A 19,569-nucleotide genomic window follows, 5' to 3' on the forward strand; every position below is an offset into this window, starting at 1 on the left:
ATGTATTTGCTTAAATTACCTTTGAGTGGCAATGAGATTACATGAATTTGTCTAAACAAAGCAATAAACAGAAAAGACACTGATATTTGACTCTAACTCTCACTGGGGATTTAATGTTAATAACTGTAACTTCAAGAAAACAAAAGTATGTATTCTGCAGTTCTAAAATAAGGAGAGGCTTTACTGAACATGAAAGACACCAAAATGTACTCATCATTTTATTGTATGATGTTTATTTAAGCTATATAGATCCTCAAAATATCAATCAGGGGTACTCAAACAGGAACAATACAGACTATGGCACAGTAAAATGTAGTCCGAGAAAATGGTGGTTAAAATGATAATTGAAAGACAAAAGTTAGTACAGTCCATCTAAAGAAACTTTTTTTTTTAAAAAAATAGTTTCATTTGATGTTATGATGGTTGTTCCATAAGCAATGTCTGATGAACACAAATAATTTCTCATTCTGTAAGAGAATATGATAATTATGAGGTGTTTTATGTGGGAAACCATCCAGGATTCCTGATAAATGAGAAATCATAAGCAAATGTAGTTAAATACAGCTAGCAAACACTTTGCAATGGCAGCCACACCATTATATCCAGAGTCGAATATAACTAGTGTGTTGGCACTGAAAGGGTTAGTATCTATTGCTACTAGTGATCAGCTAAGGATGAGGCGATACCAATTAGCTACTGGGTGATGGTGAGCTGGTGGGGCAGGAGGGGATTAGTCTGATTGATTTGTCTGTTTCACCTCGGTAAGGCAGGTGAAGGAGGGGCAGATCTTCCAGTCATTAATGAAGGCATCGACCTGATGAGGTTTGAGTCAGGACGTTCTGTGGATCGGGAGCGGGAGTTGGTCCGCTCTAGCATAGGACGTTGCTCTGTTGATCTGGATCTTTGATATGGCTGTCTATCTGCTGCTTCACAATTCCTGTAATGTTAGTCAAAAAGCAGCTCAGATGAACTTTTCTATTAATTATAAAATATGCTGCATGATACTGATTTGGAGCAAATCATTTTGTAATGTATATTTTTGGGGGGAGTAAATTTCCTGAGAGAACTTCCTGATAACATACAGTTTTTTATACATGTAGGATTTGACTTGCTCCATATATCTTGCTCTTGATAAATGGGCTGAAATGTTTCCAATGTCTTGGTAATGACTATCCATGCAATAGTCTGTTTCCTGACATTTTCTGGGTTAAAATGTTATTTTGTCAGTTAATGCATCAACCTGGGAAGAGAAGAGTAGCTGATGTAATATTGTCTCACTGAAGCTAAGGACTCATTTAATTTTGTAGTTTAAATTTAATTGTGCAGTTTAATTGTGCATTATTACTCGCATTAGTAGACTTTTATAGATTGAATTATTTCTATAGGTAGCACTGTTTTTTGTAGCAAAGTCTACATTCCAGATGTTATAATTACTATGAAGCACTGTTAATTATTACTAAACTCTGAACGTCTGTCAAAATATAGGCTAGGCTGTAGTGATCGATTCATATGTGGTGTTTGGATGGTAACCAAATGAAAACCTGCATCATCAGTACGTGCAGAGGTTCCAACAGCTAGGGAAAGTTTGGTTTGCAATTATAAAAACAATATCTTCTAACTCACAGCCTACGGAACTGTGCCAAAACAGCAGTGGAAAAAGTTATCATTAGAGATGTAAGGGATAGAAATTAGACTGAGTAAATGAGAATGTCTTGATCAAGCAGTCTGGTCTTTTACTATCATAGGCAATGAATCAGGCCATTACTTTCAGTAAAAAATCAAGTTCCACCTTTTTTCTCAATGTAATTGGTCTGTTTGAAAGGAGTAATATTTACTAGCAATATCCTAAAATACATTAAATCAAGACAATTTAAAAGTAAAATCCATATACTAATGAAGCTAATTAAATTCACACTGGTCCCAGCTCCTTAAGTAATTGCACAGCTACAGAATAAAACAGGGGGAATGTGTACCCTTCAGGACTTGAGTGAAGTCATGCCTTTTACAATGAAGTCAGTTAATAGAATGAGTGCCTGGATGGTGATTGTTTTAATTGGTATCAAGAAAGAGAGACACACACCACAGCCTCATTATGAAGATTTTTATGTTAGTAACAGCATTTATTGCTAAAAAGCATTGAAAAAGAATATAGTGGCTAACTTTGCTGAATGGGTTTATAAAACAGTTGTTAAAAGCAATGTTTCATCAGGCCTTCCATGAGGTCATAATTAGATTCCCAGAGCATATGAAGGAATTGCCACAGACAGATTCAGAATAATACCATACACCATGAACCTATATCTATAAGCTCCTAACAAGCAAACACACCACAGTCAGACACATAATGGTAATTGTAAGCTGAGGCACTAAAGATTGGAGGAAAAGTACAATGAGCCTGGCACAAACCCACAAAAAAATTACCTCACTTCTTCTTCTATCAGTTCTGTTTCTGAATGGGAAGCTTCATCAGCAAAAACATCCACTGTCTCGCTTCTTTTAAAATTGTTGATAGACAAAGAAACACAACCTTAGCTTTAATAGGAATGTTGTTTAGTTTATGTAACTCTATGATATGAGAGGTTTCAGTACTATGGAGGGTGAGAAAAGTGTCAGCCAACTGCATGATGGTTCAAAACTGACTGTGGCATACATTCTTTGACTATGGGAGTAAATTCCAAGAAAGAATATGTCTAAATTCAACAGAATTATAAAAGAGAATATGACCAAGGTCCAGAAACCCCACCCCAATCTTGTTTACCCACATTTTTAAGTAAATTAGTGAGCTTATAGAAACTTTCTTCTTCTTTGGGTCTGTCACATACAGAGGCCTAGAATATCCTGTCTCTTGTCAGTGAGGGAGGACGGCTGGAGCACACAGCAGCAGGGACTGGGTAATATGGCAGGAGGTATCATTCCATTTCCTATTTCTCTCTCCTTTCAACAGCCAGCAGGACACAAAGAGAGGAATAGGTAAGTAGCAACCACATGATTCTCATAAATACTTCATGAGAAGTTGAGACTCTCACTTGCTACTTTTAAGGCCTCATTAGGTACAAAAAGCTCTTTAGGTACAAAAAATACTTTTTTAGGATGTTGGGATCTGACCCCTTGCCTGTATTAGAAGGCAGGGAGCCATTTTTACTATCAGCTTAGTGTGCAGGTTTTGTGTTCTGCTGAGCATCATGGAACTGCTGTAGCTCACCACTATGCCAACAATAAACACTTCAGAAATCTCATATTCAATAGCTAATATAAATATTCAGTCTGCTACAATCTGCAGTTGGCATTTAGTTCAAGTGGAAAACCAACCAGGAGTTCCCAGAAATGAAGGAGAGAGTGGATTTCAGAAGCGAACCTTTTGCTTTGAAGCTTTGGCACTGCTGTTGTTTTGCATGTTTTGTAGACTGAAGGATTTGAAGAATATGTTGAATCCTGAGATGAAACTGAGTTGTTACCCTCAAGTTCCAGGCTACATGCTGCAATCCTCTTAATAACCACCACAGCAAATGGAGAGCTATTTCAAGTGGACAGTTTTCCACTTGAAAGCTTCATTTTGTGGTTTTACATCACACACATATAAAGAGCAAGTCAACAGATAGCTTCACTGTCCTTCATGATCAATTATTCTTTTGTCTTTTTAACTCTGAACACATGCAATGTATGATCCAAGTCTTCAGAAACAAACTGTCCCTTTTATAGAAAAAATCAGTCCAATAACTTGCTTGTGAAGTTCCTCCCTTATCACCATATACAATTTTGCTTTAATATCACAATCCAGACATAAGCATAAAGAACAAGTTAAATTAGAACAAAATTCCTAACTTTTTAGATACCCTTCTTAAAGACTTATGCTTATAAATTGTCGAGATGAAACTTTCCTATTTTCTCATTATAAATCATATGAATTCCTGATTTTTAAAGAGAGAAATCTGATAGTCTTAGTTAAACTAGTCAACATCCATACAATATTTTAATGTATACTAGCACTGTTTCTGTTTGCTAACAGACCTTTCACTGTGAAAATACAGTTAATGAAATCAAATAATGACCTCTTCCATTAAGTATTGCCTATTGTATCATCCATCACCTTTGCTAAGGAAAACATGTGTGGTAGATGGTCTATTCCCTTGATGAAGGACGCAGGTCTAGTGAGGCACTCTCCCCTACTCAAAGGAAAGAGCGCAGCAGGAAGTGTTTGCCCCTAAACCAAACACAACTATCACTATGAGACTGTTTGAGCTCTCCGTAAGTCATTACACAGAGAGCTCTGTGACTATTCGCAACTTAACTTTACATCCCAAACCCATCAAATATTAGAATTACAATTCCGTAGTATTTAGGTACCTGTGTAAACTCTAGTTACTAACTAGTTACTACTTAGAATCTAACCAAACGTCCTACAACATTTTATTTATCTACTGATTTATCTGCATTGTTCTATATTCATAGTCTGGCAATTTCAAATGTTAACTCTTTTCCCAATGCAGAAAATAACCATTTCTAATTTTTAATTTTTCAGATTTGTTACTTTTTTCAACAAACAAATTTTCAACAAAATATTATACTCATTGATCTAAACTTAGCTATACTGAAAGTTTTATAGAAGATGAACATTTTCCAACTGTAAGCAATTGTAACAGCTTACAAAACAAAGTTTTTTCCCTAAAATGATGGAAAAAATTTCCTTGAAAGCCCATGTTAAATTCTTTTGCTGTATACAGAGTTCATGCCAATCACAATTTTAGTATTAGGTTTTTCTTGTAACAAAAAACTGAAGAAATAAAAATAGAATTGCTGTAGGATTACAGTACACTACAATTCAGCTCCTAGTGCATCTTTTTTCGTCTAGAAACACTGAGCACACGACAAGAAAAATACAACAATACAATTTCTATTTATCATTATTCAAGCTCCAACTAATAGACAATGGCAATACCTGTCAGTGTCTGTGGATGGCTGCTGGATTTCAATCCTTGGGCATGTTATTCTTCTACTAGCTATAGGAACTTTGCTGTTTAGTCACAGACACAAGATCCTCTGTTAGCATAACATAGATAAGCATGTCTACAAACAACCAAGATTTCTAGTACCAAGCAAACTTGAATTAGAGGTATAAATAGTGCAATGGAAAATGGGAAGGAGCAATACATTGTCAAATATCTGGATCAAGTGGTGATGGAATATCTCACCAAATCACTCATCTATACTTATCATGAAATTTAATATTAAATTATGTGCTACTATAGTTTCTAAAGGCCAGGAAAATAATGCTTTTATGTTCTCTTGTAGACATATCCAGTCACGCTAACACAGTGACATTGTACAATTGCAAAAAATGCTTACAGAAAGCACATAAATCTATACTTATAGAGATTAAGTCTCCAAATTATGTTTCATCATTGATATATTTACCAAGGTATAGCAAAGTCCTGCATTAAATAGAGTTAGAGCAGACAGTTTTTTCAATGTTTTTCCAGTCCATTCCATGGACGCAGTCGGAGGTTTATACTAGCTATAATCAAATATCAATAAACCTAATAAGTAAAGTAAATCCTGGAACAACTGAGACTGAAATGATGTGCTGAAATACTTCATATCCTCCTTCTCTGTAAAATCAGACCTAAATAATTCTGTGTATTTTTGAGGAATGCAAAAGCAACTTTTACATTGGAAGGTGAAATAGTAAAATATGTGAGCAACATCTTCATAGAAAATCTCAATATTAATGAAAAGGAACTGGTGAAACCTTTTGAGAAAGTATGTTTTTAACTTCCAGGTAATGCTATTTGCATTCAAATGAGAGCAAACACAGCATATAAGCAAATAATACTAATTTTACTAATTAACTTCAACTAGTTTAAGAATCAGTTTCCAGCATTTTACTCAAAACTAATTTCTAAAAACAAACGAACCTTGCAGACTACCATTTCCTTACACAGAGGTGAGCCAATGGCTGCAAGGAGCACGTATGTTGCCCTCCATCTTGTCAATTTATTTAGATTGCACTAACTTTATCAAATCAACATTTATTCACACTTTTATTCTATGTTTACAATATTCTTTCACTACTAATTTAAAAGTCTGAGAGACTTAGATTTTTGCTATAGTGTCGTTTCTGGTACTTGTAATGTACATTTTCACTTATATTGCCAATTGCCTTATATAGGATCATGTATTTTGCCTACTACTTCTAACTTTTGACATCTTTAACACAGACCCTCAACCAGCACATATTAAAGAATCACACTGCAGGAACACATATATCTGTGTTCATAAGATGACTCTCTGAAGATCATGCCAAAGCTGATTAGGATTCAAAATCTGGGATCTCAAACTTCCCAAAGATGAGAGCTGAAATCCTCTCCACTCTTTTGCCCCAGGTCCGTTTTATAACTGAATATACTGCAGCAATTCTCTCAAGATAATAATCTAAACTTCTATAAAACTATCAGAAATATTCCAAAATATAACAGTTTCAGCTCTATATTATAAATTTATTGCACATTTTTTCCCATTTCAGTACACAATATTTCACCCACACAATTTGAATGTTATATCATAATGTATGAGGAACAACAGGATCATTCAAGGGTTTTCATGAACTTATATTTCATGACTGAATTATAGTGATATGTAAAACAATGAGCAGAGAAGCTTGAGAGGGAAGCGATGAAAAAGAAGTATTTCCTAGTAGGGCTTGAGTATTCAAATGCAGTTCAGCAGAGCACTTAGACTATAGACTATTAAGGTGAATTAGTTGTAGTCTTAAAACTAAGCATGTACTTAAATATCCTTTTGTACAATGCAGTACTAAATGAAAAAAAAATGAAAAGTACTTGTTTCTTGGTTACTTTTGTGGGATTTTTCCCCTCAGATGTTAAATATAAGTTTTTTCTATGTGGCACACAGGTATAGTTCGCCTTTTTTTCTTCAGTGACATTTTTAAACACCAATAGTATGGTAGTCACTTCATTAGTAAAATGTCACAATCAGGGCTGCAACTATGCAGTTTACTGTATATAAACACTGAAGCTGTGTGTTTGTCCATCTTCTTAACTTTTGGCTACAGACCTGTAATTCTGATCTCTCTGAAGTCACTTGATGAGCCCAGGATTTCAATCAGATCATTCCAAGAGAAGAGGTATGTAAGAGCAAAATAGCATTCAGTTTCTGTTAAAGGCATTCTCTAAATCCATTGATCTTAACAGAATCTGATCCATTTCACTAGTCTTTAAGTATGTTTTATGCCTTGTTGCTTACATAACATTCATATTGATTCACAACAAATGATTTTATCTTTTATTTGTTTTTCCAAATCTTTTTGGAGCTAAATTTAAATGGAGACAGAGAGTAGTAACAAATAAGTTTCTTTTTCACCTTACAAATCTATTTTTAGATATTTACTATATTAAACAGTAACCTGATACTTTCCTATGTTCTTATCTATTCAGTACTAATTGTAAGACAGGAGGAGTAAAGCAGGACTACTTCATGACTATCAAAAGCAAATACAAAAGCTTTATTGAAACTAAGCACTTTTCAGCCTTCTTTACATGCTGTTATTTGCAGTTTGCTTGTGCAGTTTCCAGGGTGAACTAGTAAGTGTGGCCTTTGCTCTACACTTAAAATTTAAGCACCAGCAAACAGAGGCACTCTGGCTCAAAAAGTTAGGGAAGAAATATGGTCTCAACTGGGTCTTTGCATCTGCACTGATGGTGAGCCAAAGTCTCTCACAAATCTCTACTCTCTAGAGAAGACAAAAACTTGCAATGAAATATTAAAGGATTAATTCTGGTTTTATCAGATTTTTTTTCAGTTTCAAGTTGACATTAAGTTCTCTTCTGTTCACATTCACAAAGGAAGTAAGTAAAAATAAAGAAAATTCTTGCAAGAGCAAGAAGAAAATGAGGGGGAAGCAGTAAAGGCAAAGAACTAATACAAGGAAAATATGTGTGCTCCCTTGATCAGAAGCCAGCCACAACTGGGAAGAATTAAAGACTGTGAGGCACACAGCACTTTGCATGGGTTATGTATCAATTACACAGGAAGACAGGTTAGACAGCTTGAACTGGAATAATTTCTAAAAGTAAAAAAGTATTAAGTCTCAAAGACACATTCCCCAACACTCTGAATGTGGGCAGGTATTATCGTTAAAAATCCCTTTTTCATAAAGTGGCCCAGAACAGTGAGAACAAATTTTAAAAATAGTTCAAACATAATGTTCTTTTTCTATTTGTAACTGAATAAAATATTTTAATCTTGGAAAAAAAGTAGAACATAAATGCCTTAGTTCTGAGTCAAGAAAGACATCAAGAAAAATACATTTGTTATGAATAACTTTGGCACAATTATAAATGACCTCTTATTAAAAAGATTCAAAATACATTTAGCTTTATCTGTAACACTACACTCTTTACTTACCCATATTTTTCAGCTGAACCATTGTCTACATGATCTGCCCATGAACTTGCACCATTGTACCACCTTTACAATGCAGTTAAAATAAAGAAATGTTATAAAGAAACAAATGCAGTATTAATGAACTCTAATTTATGACATGACCAGTTCTCAATGAAATGGGAAAATTTCCAAATATTTCCAAATAATTTCATACTTTTTCTCTCAGATAAGAAGAAAAGCATCTTTTCCAAAGCTAAACACCAAGAGAATTATGGGAGTATTTTTTCTGATATAATTTTTATATTTTACCTCTATTTTTTCAGCACTTTAGCCATGAATTTCCTTCCATAAAGACTAATTGATCCCTTATCTTTTCATACATACAAGTCTTCATGTTTTCAATGGCTATTGAGTTTGTGGAATAATTAAAAAGGAATTGTGGAGTTATTAGCAAAAATATAATTATACGCATCAATAGCTTAAAATATTGCTTTTAACTTCAAACACATAAATTTTTCAACTTTTTTTTTTTAATAGGGTAGTTAGTTTTTTATAGTTATTTAAGGAGCAAAAGAAAACTCACTTCAATCAGATCAAACAATGAAAACTAATTAAATTTTATACTTTTATTATTCTCCCATGTACTGAACATGGGCTACCTAAAAACTTGCAGCACCATTTCAGCAAAGTAGTTGAAGACAATATAAAACACATGTAGAAGTATTTTATCCGAAGCAGAGCCATTGAAAAAGGAAATAATGAGAAAAAAAAAAGCTGCTTTAAGAAATCAGGGGATAAACTGCTTACTCCATTTTACTCCATTATTCCAGTATATTAACAATAGATGCAAATCATCCAGCATTTGGTTAGTGAGTTTCAACTGGATCGCTGGAGTTCTGTACTTTCAGGATCTTGTTAGGGTAAAGCCTTGAAGCTTCTGTGGTCTCACTATTCAATGCTTTTAACATGACAGGGAGTGAGAAGCAAGGCAGGGATTATCAGAAAATATCAAGGGATCACTATGTTATAAATTTGGATTAAAATATTCCTTTGTATGTACTGAAAATCCTAACCAAAAGGGTGCAGGATGAACTTTTTAATGGCTTTAATACACTGATCCAAATGTTTTCATGAATCTGTTCCTGGGAATCACAGCAGTATTTTTTGCATGACTCCATTTTTTCCCAAACCTCTCATGTTTAGAATCTGAGGCTTTACAATATGTTTACAAACTTAATAACCATATATTTCCTGGTCATTGTGCTGGGGCAAAACCATATGGAGTGCAGTATATGTGAATGTCAATCACCTGCCCTTGTTTCTTCTCTGTCAAATAGGATGGTAAGGGGAATGGCTTTGTATTTATTTTCTTTTTTTCTGCGTGGTTAGTAGGCAGATCAAGGACTGTATAAAATTCACTTTAGTTTAATCTAATTTAGTTTTAGATTAGATTTAAATTTAGTTCAATCTAAATTAGAATACAGGTGAGGAATGAAAAGTATATCTTTACGGTCTCCCTGATCATCCATATCCTCAAAACTGAAGCTGGTCTCTCCAGTTACCTAATATTTTAAGTAAGATTTTTTTTGGTAAAAATACTTTATTGCAGACACCATAAACACAAGAATATTATTTTAAAATTGCAGTGCATTTTATTTTTTCTTAAATATAACTGTATTTATTGATAGGAATCAAATAAACCCAAAATTTCTTGCTATTTGAAAATAAGTCCTGTTTTACCTACTTCCATACTGTAGAGAAAATCAGACATTGACTTAAAAATGGACAGAGAAATATAAAATATCTAATTGTACAAAGGGAGAGGAACTATAATTTGGTCCTTTCTTCAGATTTCCTTCTTTTAGGACTTTGCCTAGCTCCTTAAACATGAAAGGTGTTATCAAATAACTGTTTCCAGACACACTCCAAAGCTTTTCAGATTACATATCAGATTTTAGTTATATTTTCAAAATTTAGGACTTTGGATCCCAGCACAGCAAGAACATAAATCAATTTAAAGGCATTTGGTTAGTCCTTTTTTAAGTCAATATGAGCAGTAATATGTTAAAAGTTGAGCACCTTCTTAAGTGACTCAGGTTATTGAAAGAATGAAATGAAGGATTCTAAATGGTCCTATAATCACTCCTAGTGACTGAAAAGGTGAGCCAGTAGAATTATGGTGCAGTTAAGTGGAGAAAAAACCTTCAGTTGTACCTAAGCTCCTCTACACTATTCAGTTTTCCTCCCACATCTAATGAATAAAAATTTTTCAAGCTAAAAATTATGCTTAAAAAAATCCAAAGTCAAATCAATGGAGGCCTAAAAGAAAATGAGGTACTTAAAACTATGGAGATTAGTTGTTCTGTATTTAGAGAAATATGGCATAAAGTGCTCTGTAAATTTAAATAACATTAGTCTCAACCAATTAGAAATTTTAGATCACACTTCATAAAAAAAATTATTACTCAGCTTAATCTACTTTTACTGTATAAATTAAAATACCTTTCAGGAGTATAGGCTGTGTCATCATAATATGAATTAGGCACTCTTCTCTCCTGCCTAGTCCTCCTGAATATGGAATAAACAGCACAGATATTTCAGACATTTTCAAGTGTGCTTCTTTTATTATATTTTCGCTTACTGTATTATTAAAATGTGATGAAGATAGAACACATTTATCTACAGTTCAGTAATATATTCTGGACATATATTTTCATATTTGTATGTATGTATGTTGATTTCATACTTCTACTTTCAAATTACATTCAGAAATAATTAGCAACATATTAAAAACATTCATTCAATTCATACATATTGCATAGGGGTAAAATGTTACATTGGTAGGAAATTAGTATTTGAGCAACTGAGAAATTTCAGAGAAAACAGGATATGGATGTTAGAAAATTCCTGACTGGTAAAACGGAAGTCGGGAAAAAAATGGAAGTAAAATCTTGTTTCCTTATGTGAAACAACAGAAATACTGCCTGAAGCTAACCTCACATCCTGCACATAGTAAACACAAACCAGATTTTATTGATTTACAAACACTAACCACAAAGGCTAAGTGGAAAAACCAGACTGGTCATAGTTTGATGATCTTGCTGTTTAAGCTGAGCTCTGAAACAGGTAAGTTGAGAAAGAATTTCATACAATGAGGCTTTCAGCAAATTTTTATTTGGGATGAATTGCTAATATTTTTTTTTTTTTAAATATAAGGATAAGAATCTTGGGAGCATTACTCTGTCATTGAGATCATGTATCTGTCAGCCAATTTAAAATGGGTGATTGTCATATTATGAACTAGCCTATACAGCTCTATAGGTTTCAGAACTGGGGAACATAAAGAGAATCATAAGTAAAACTCAACATGTCCAGTATAATACTCTGTGTATGTTCAACTTGAATATCTGCAGCAGCAGGAACTGATACCAGGCAGTGCTGCTGTGCTATCACATTAAAGAGTCAAGGAATTTTGGAATGGAGCACCGAGCAGCAGGATGTTCTTGAGAAAACCCCAGGTCCAAAGGGCACTGAAGTCATCAAAGATGCACATGTGCCCATTGCCTTCCCTTAGGCATATGCTGGAATAAGTATCTTTTCAATGCTGCCTCTGTTACTTTTTGGGAGGGAAAGAAGCGAACTTCTTCAAAAGGGAGGAACCATCAGAACCACAAAATGATGAATGCCAAAATCTAAGAGTGACCTCGGAAATTAAGGTTTTGGATAATTTAATTGTGTCCTAGAACTAATGAACTGAAGACTTTTAGATCTGATAAACAATAACTGAAACAAACTTCAGCAGAGAAAAGATGAAAGAAAACCAAGTACTTTTGCTGTGGGGGCAAAAGAATGCTGGAAGAGACCACAAGACTTAATGGGCTAACTGTGAATGACCACAAGATAAGCAATGAAAGGAGCCATGAAAAACACAGGAGGCAAGTAATTTTGACTAATGTGTCTGTATGATACATTTGCCTAAAGGACACCCACACTGGTGAATTCACAGGGACATAAGATAGAAACCTCTGCCCCAGATGAGAGACTCGTCCCTGAATGGTGCACTGTATGGAACAATGTTTGATATTTTAATGAACATGGAAACTGGAAAATTATTTCATATGCTTAATTAAGTGAGACAGGAAGAGAGGTTATTGCTTGATATCAACTGACATTGATTAGTAAATGGAACTCAGAAGACAAGAATAACACCTTGACCTAAAAAATATTTTATTTTAGTGTAAGAATTGAACTGAAGGAAAGTGTAAAGATAAAAGATGAAATGTTGTTTAAATGGTAAATTTTCATATATTTCCAATAAAAATAAGGAAGAGGTAATTAGTGTTTTTCAATGTATAAGGGGAAAATGGATAAAGATATGCTATAAAAGGTCCTTAAATTGCTGTGTGGCTATGAGGTGCTCAGAGGAGTCTGGTAAGATGACTCAAATAACTTGAACACTACTGTTATCCACAGGCAGCCTGGACTCAACAGGATCATAGAATCTAGGATCAGTTTCTAGGCCCAGAGAATCTCAAGATATTGTTCTAACAGTGAGCTAAAAATTTTCCACTTCATGTCAGATTTTCCTTTCTGATCTCTGGAGGAATTAGCTTTAATAGCCTTCTGTTAAATAAAGCCCTGGAAAAGGTTTACTCCATCTCCCTGCTTAAATCCCAGTTTTTTCATATTTATGCAGTACTCTAGTTTTTGACCTTTATTTTCATTAATTTTACTTTATTTTTGAAAGATTAATTTCTGTAGAAAAAAAGATTAAGATTTACAAGTCAAGATCCTCAAAGTAAGACAATTGAGAATAGCTCCAACTTTCACTAATATCGGAACAGTCTCAGACATAACCAGCAATCTGAAACAGGCCCAGATAAACTAGTGCAAATATGAGTATATATCTAAGGCAAACAAATATATAAAATTAATTATTGAAATAATATACATATGAGCACATTTCATCGTATATTTTCAGAAAGCAAAAAGAAATTCCCCCCTGTATCAAAGTTTCTACATGTGGAATGAACTACTATACACTTTCTTTATATTACTTTTCATATAAAACAGCATCATTTCAAAACAAATGTTCGACTGGGTTCTAAACATTATAATGTTTAACATACTCTAGCTGTGGATACTTTTAAAAAAGCAGTATTTCTTTGAAAGGAAATTTCAGATCCTTTTCTGGTTTTGCATCCAAAATTAACTTTATATTTACTAAAAATAGGATCTGAATCCAGAGCAAGCCTTAACAAACTTCTCAGAGGAATTCATATCCAGAGGGCAACAATGAAATTAATATATCAAGAATTCTTTACTTCTTGCTTTGGAAATTTTTACACGGCCCCTCTTGTAAAACAATGTTCATATCAAGCTTTATATCTGTCCTGAAGACACCACTTCCTTTTTAGTGGCTCATAGTTTATCAGATTGATATCATTGTTTCTATTCACTGACAACTATGTAGTCTTTTTACTGGTTTCCAATATTTCTGAAAATATCTTAATCACAGGACTACAGCTACATCTTTTAAAAGCCGCAGTATTTCAAGTGGATAATTATTTCATAGAAATTGTTATGGGCTCGACTTCTCTCTCAACCATATATTTCATGCATAAATAGGAACTATGATATTATGCAATCACACTCAGGTATTGTGAATGTATACAAGTACTCCTAAATTTACAGAATATGCAGTTTATAAATATATACAATGTAAGCTTACATAAGCATACACTTTTCACTCTATTTTTCATTTAAGCAAAGTATGAGATTTCAGAAATACACTATTTCTGTGTCCTTTAAAGTAGTTAGGCTTTTGCTTATTATTTCAAAGAGAATAATAAATGCTATAAGCACTCTGGAAAATTCTAGCAAAAATAAGAGTTCTAAAAGACACATATATCAATAGAACCTAATTTATAAAACTGGCTTCAGTAAAGCTATTCATCATCTCTTGGGATTTACCCATAGCCCCGAGCAGTCAGTTTTGGATGCATACATTCAAAGAGTATTATAAAACATCTTCACTGTATGTGTTTATTACTTCAAACATAGACCACATTCTCAGTGGAGAAATGGAAATCAAACATGGCACTGTCAGTGTGGCAGAGCAAATGATACACTCCACATCAATTGTACCTCTCAAGATCATAGTAAGCACCCTCAGAGTAGGTACGGCACATCTTACGGGAGCGGAGTAATCTGATTGCATCTTCACAAAAGAGAGGATACATTGTGTGATCCTGGCTGCCAAAACATAATGGGTGAACACAATGAAAAGCAACAAAAAGATGAAATGAGAACAAAACAATATGAAAAGCAATCAATGTCAGCAACAGAACAAAACACTGGAACAAAACATGACTGGAACTATGATGAATTTTACAAAGCTATTTTTAAAAATTAGTCTGTTGGCTTGTAGCTATTAGAGCTATGAGACTATGAGAGAGGTATCACACTCCAGTTTTATCATGTTTAATGCAGACATACGTGTATGACATTCTGCATATTAAAATTACAGTTTTAGCAGGTTATAGTATTTGCTGATTTGAATAATTATCTTTATTTATTTTCTAAAAGACATTAATGTAAATAATGCATAGTCTTCATGGACCACCAAATGTAGACTATTGGCAGTGAAATAATGTTCACGTGAAACATGTGAAGAATGACCCAGTGTTTGTGTACACACTGTACTAAGTTAATGCTGATACTAACTCTGCTCTTCTAAGTTTTCTACCACTATACACAGAGTAATAAAACCAGAAATGGACATGTAGGTACATAGAAGTACATGCATTATCCATACACAGTCACACAGAGGAAAACATATACCTGACATCTCTGTAATGGTGATCTGTGGAGTGGGTGTACCGGGAACGAGGCAAAGTAACATAATGACTGAGTCGATGGCAAAAAGAAAAACACGAATATGAGACAATGAGATGAGAAGGAATGATACACACCACAAAACTGAAAATATTAAAATATGAGAATACAGGAGCTACAAAAGTATAGTTTAAGAGCACTGAACTTGTTAACACAAGAATATACAGTTCTAAAGATAAACTTATCTAGATGATTCACACATCTATTCTGAGAAGCCAGTGGAAGACTATGGATCAAGCACATAGCTAGAATTTGGTATTTTCTACAGTATTTTAGTTAAGAAGAAAAGATGCATAAATCTCTCTCTGAAAGCAACTAATGAAATCAGATTGCCTGCTCCCTTGTTTGAAGGGAGTTATAACTTTAGCTGCACTGAATTTCGGGTAATTCAAAGGAATGTCTAACCACAACAGTCCACACTGAAAATGTAAACTAATTACACAAGGAACATATAAAACCTCATATTTATCCTCCATTTTTATTTCTGATACCTGAATTCGTCCATAATTAATGATGCTCTAGTAATCAAACACATTGTTAGAAGTACCTATATTACCTACACTTATTATATTTGTCTCTTTGCATAAGAATAAAATATACCATCAGCCACATGTAAATATTCCTTATAAGCATATTAGGTTAATTATATATAGTACAAGAGATCTTTGTTTTCACTTCTTGTTAAATAAATGCAAAAGCAGAGTCCCTACTATAAAAAACTTCTAACGTAAGTCCTTTGTTCTGTTATTTAAACTCTGCAGTTTGTCGCAAGAATGAGAAGCCATACACAATTCAGCAGGGACAAATTTGACTTGGTACACTGAAAATTTAAGGACTCACAATTAAGAAACTAATCATAGAACTTACACTGCAGGCAGAAAAACTATTAGTGTTTTTAAACTAATGCACAGAACTAAGTACCAAAAGCAGTCTACCCATCACAGCCTGGCAGTCAGCATGTTGCCAAGAAACATTAAAAATAATTCCACCATGTTCCTAAAATTTGCTTTAGAATATATGCACACCCACAGGAAGAACAATCAAGTAAAAATGTAGGAGTCTATCCCACAACATCTGTGATATGTAAGATGATGGTGAACAACTGAATACCAGATTTTTCTTTCCACTCCATGGTGACATTCCCAAGCTACATCCACAGGAAAGTGCCTTTAAATGATTCAGATGCAATCCTGGAATTAACACCACAAAACTCTAGCAAATTAGCATTAAAAGCAATTAAGTGTTTCCAGATGGCAGATGACATTTTAATTTTAAGAATTGACTTTAATTTTTATCTTTCCAGTGAATTGTTGAAAAGTCTTCTTGATAGTCTTTCAAAAATATAAGACATCAATAAATACAATATATTCAACCATTTTTAAAAAGCAAAGTTTTAAACAAAACTAGAACTTCAGGCAGAACATATGTTGCAGAACATGAATTTCATAGGAATGCAATTGCTATTTGCAAGTACATTATTTAATGTCTGTAAGGATGCAAACCTCAAACTGTTGTCTTCACTTACTTGTATATGAATGAAACACCATTAGCAGATTTTCTGCTCTAGGATTTCAGTCCTAACTTCTTTTCATATCACCACAAGACTACATTAATTGCTCAAGATCTGCTAACAGGTTTTGTCTTAATACTTTTAGAAACACAGAACTCCAGTGTTCTTATCAAGTTCTGAGATATTTGCTTGTGAATGTCTCACAGGTAGTTCAACATTTCCTTTTTTTTTTTTTTTTAAATTCAATTCAGGTTTTCACAATCAGAGTATGCTGGTATTTGGAGACAACCACTTATACAGTTTAATATGCAATAACTTTTAACAAGTTTGAAATATGCTTCCTCATCCTTCACTCTTCTATACATAGGAGTGAAGTATCACTCTTCTGTACAGAGGAGTGAGGTAAGCTTTAGCTTATACTTGACCTGATCCTCTGACAGTACTGGCTGTTCATACTTTTCCCTATTTTTCAGAGTCCATGTTAACCACACTACTAAGCCTTAATAGAATAATAGAATCATTAAGTCTGGAGAAGACCTCCAAGATCAGTAAGTTCAACATTTGACCAAATACCAGCTTGCCCATTAAACCATATAGCAAGTGTCATGGGTATTCATTTTCAGGACACTTCCAGGGATGGTGGCTCCACCACTTCTCTGGGGAGTCTGTTCCAGTGCCTAACCACTCTTTCGGTGCACAGTATCCAACCCAAACCTCCTCAGCACAGCTTGAGGCCAGTTCTATACAGGAATTAACACAGTAACTTACTAGCGTACAAGGCAATAATCATAAATCAGGAATATACAACCTAACAATACGCATTTCCATAAAATCTCTAACAATAAAACACTATAGTATGGAGATATTATTCACGTAAGCATGTGTCTCTGCCTGAAAATGGTTTCTGTTGAAGGACAGTAATATTTTCCATAAAATATGCATATTTCCCTGTATGAAAGACATATTGACTGACATGACATATGTCAAAACATGACAGTATGCACAGTATGTGGCCGCATATTTTCCTGTGTTTAATGTATTTCAACATTCAGAGTAAAATGCGTAAATGCCATCTTTCTTCTGAGCATCTAGCCAATAATAAACTAGTTGTTTCTTTATTATTAATACTTTAGGTATTTAGGTTAAAATAAATTCTTAATGTTAACAACACAAAAACTGCCTGTGATTTACCTAATTTTCAATATTCAAAACTGCAACATACACCATTTTCATCTGGCTAATACACTGTGCAAAATGCTTACAATCATAAAGTAAGTGTAACATAATGTTGTAAAAACATTAAGCTTCACAATACCTGAGTGAAATAGAATTTCATTAATGTAGCAGATTTGCATCTAAAATAAATATGTCTTTGAAATTGTTAATAAAATCATGATCTCATATGCACATGTAGATGAGAATATTCAGAAGATAATGGAGACATGGACAAAGTTTAGAAATATCAGATTTTTAATATAACAAAAGAACTCCAAGATACTTTTGTTTTTTTCCAACCTTGATTTGGATTTCTAGCCTCTAACCACACATTCCTGACTTGCTACATGATAGTAATTGATGGCAGCTGTATGTCAAATGATAGAAAGGCAGAATGAACATATTAGTCTGTATTCTCACAGATTTGTGAAATATCACCTATTTTGTTACAGATAGCACAGATGGAAAATTTGCAGCAACAACTCATTGCACTTATATTAAAAATAATGAAGTTAATAAGGCAGAACTGTAGGTATGCAATAGGATTATTACTGTACACATATAAACCCACAATCCCCTCCCTCAACCCTGTATCAGGTGAAAACAGATTTCCACTGTTCTGTCAAGTAACTTCCCTTTTTTAAGTGAATAGAAAATGAATAAATTTTTCTAATATTGGCCACCTATTTGTCCATTTCCTTACAGATTCATAAAAAATTCAGTGAATCATGACAGTAAGAAAACAGAAATCAGTGATGCAGTAGCAGGTTAGATTGCCTAACTGGAACAACTTGGTATCCAGGAACAGACCTGACATCCCAGAACAGTCTCAGGAGCACACCTGAAAACACTCACAGTGTCTCACCTGAACCACATGGAATAAATACCTTTCTGTTCTTATGATACAAGGGGTGTTCAGCCTGTTCTCTACTGCTTGGGATATTTTATTCAATAATAAAGAGGAGGCATTTAGAAGATAATCTTCCTTCAATTTTCATTCTCAGTGACCATTTGATTGACACTCCAGCTTCCCTATGAGAGTGGAAAGTAGACTCCCAAGTATTTCTGTGGAAAGGATGAAGTTCCAGAGTGCTATTACATCCTGAAAATCTTGTGCTTAAATAATTCTGAATGCAAAACCTGACTTTCTTTTCCACTGCTAGAGCCTGCATGAATGAAATTCAGTTGACACAAGAAATTTCACTTATTCTATTACTGTTTATTCCATCAGTCAGCTTTTTCTAGTGTATTATCTGACTGAAAGTAATATATTGTGGAATTGGCAACAGCATTACCCTCTATTTTTAGTAACACTCTTTTATACTTTTCCAACTGAAATAGCAAATTAAATGTATGACAAGTATAAAACTTGAAATTGTTAAAAAATAAACATAATTTTTTACTGGTGTGAATTTGCCTTTAACCAAATACTCCCAAACTTCTCAAGTTACAATTTTCAAAAAAAACAGTAATGTGATAAAATAGGAATTAGCTTTAATAGACTGCAGAGAAAGAAACAGGTGGTTGTTTGGATTGATTAGTTGGAA

The 19,569-nt window shown here is 33.8% G+C and overlaps 1 protein-coding gene across 35 annotated transcripts in view; it reads right to left on the minus strand.

Moving 5' to 3' along the window:
• RIMS2 (regulating synaptic membrane exocytosis 2) overlaps window positions 1–19,569 on the minus strand; it is a 448,599-nt gene that overhangs the window by 133,632 nt on the left and 295,398 nt on the right. For 28 of the 35 annotated variants that reach the window (XM_071554007.1, XM_071554005.1, XM_071554016.1 and 25 more), the window contains one exon: window positions 758–937. The exons of 6 other annotated variants lie outside the window; for them this stretch is intronic. In XM_071554007.1, the coding sequence (XP_071410108.1) occupies window positions 758–937 (180 nt within the window). Of the gene's footprint in view, window positions 1–757; window positions 938–2,421; window positions 2,494–4,936; window positions 5,012–8,421; window positions 8,485–10,902; window positions 10,969–14,547; window positions 14,656–15,243; window positions 15,310–19,569 lie in introns of all 35 variants that reach the window. One more of the 35 variants, XM_071554038.1, reaches the window with a different exon arrangement.

Source organism: Pithys albifrons, chromosome 4 (genome assembly GCF_047495875.1).
Source record: "Pithys albifrons albifrons isolate INPA30051 chromosome 4, PitAlb_v1, whole genome shotgun sequence".
NCBI lineage: Eukaryota > Metazoa > Chordata > Aves > Passeriformes > Thamnophilidae > Pithys > Pithys albifrons.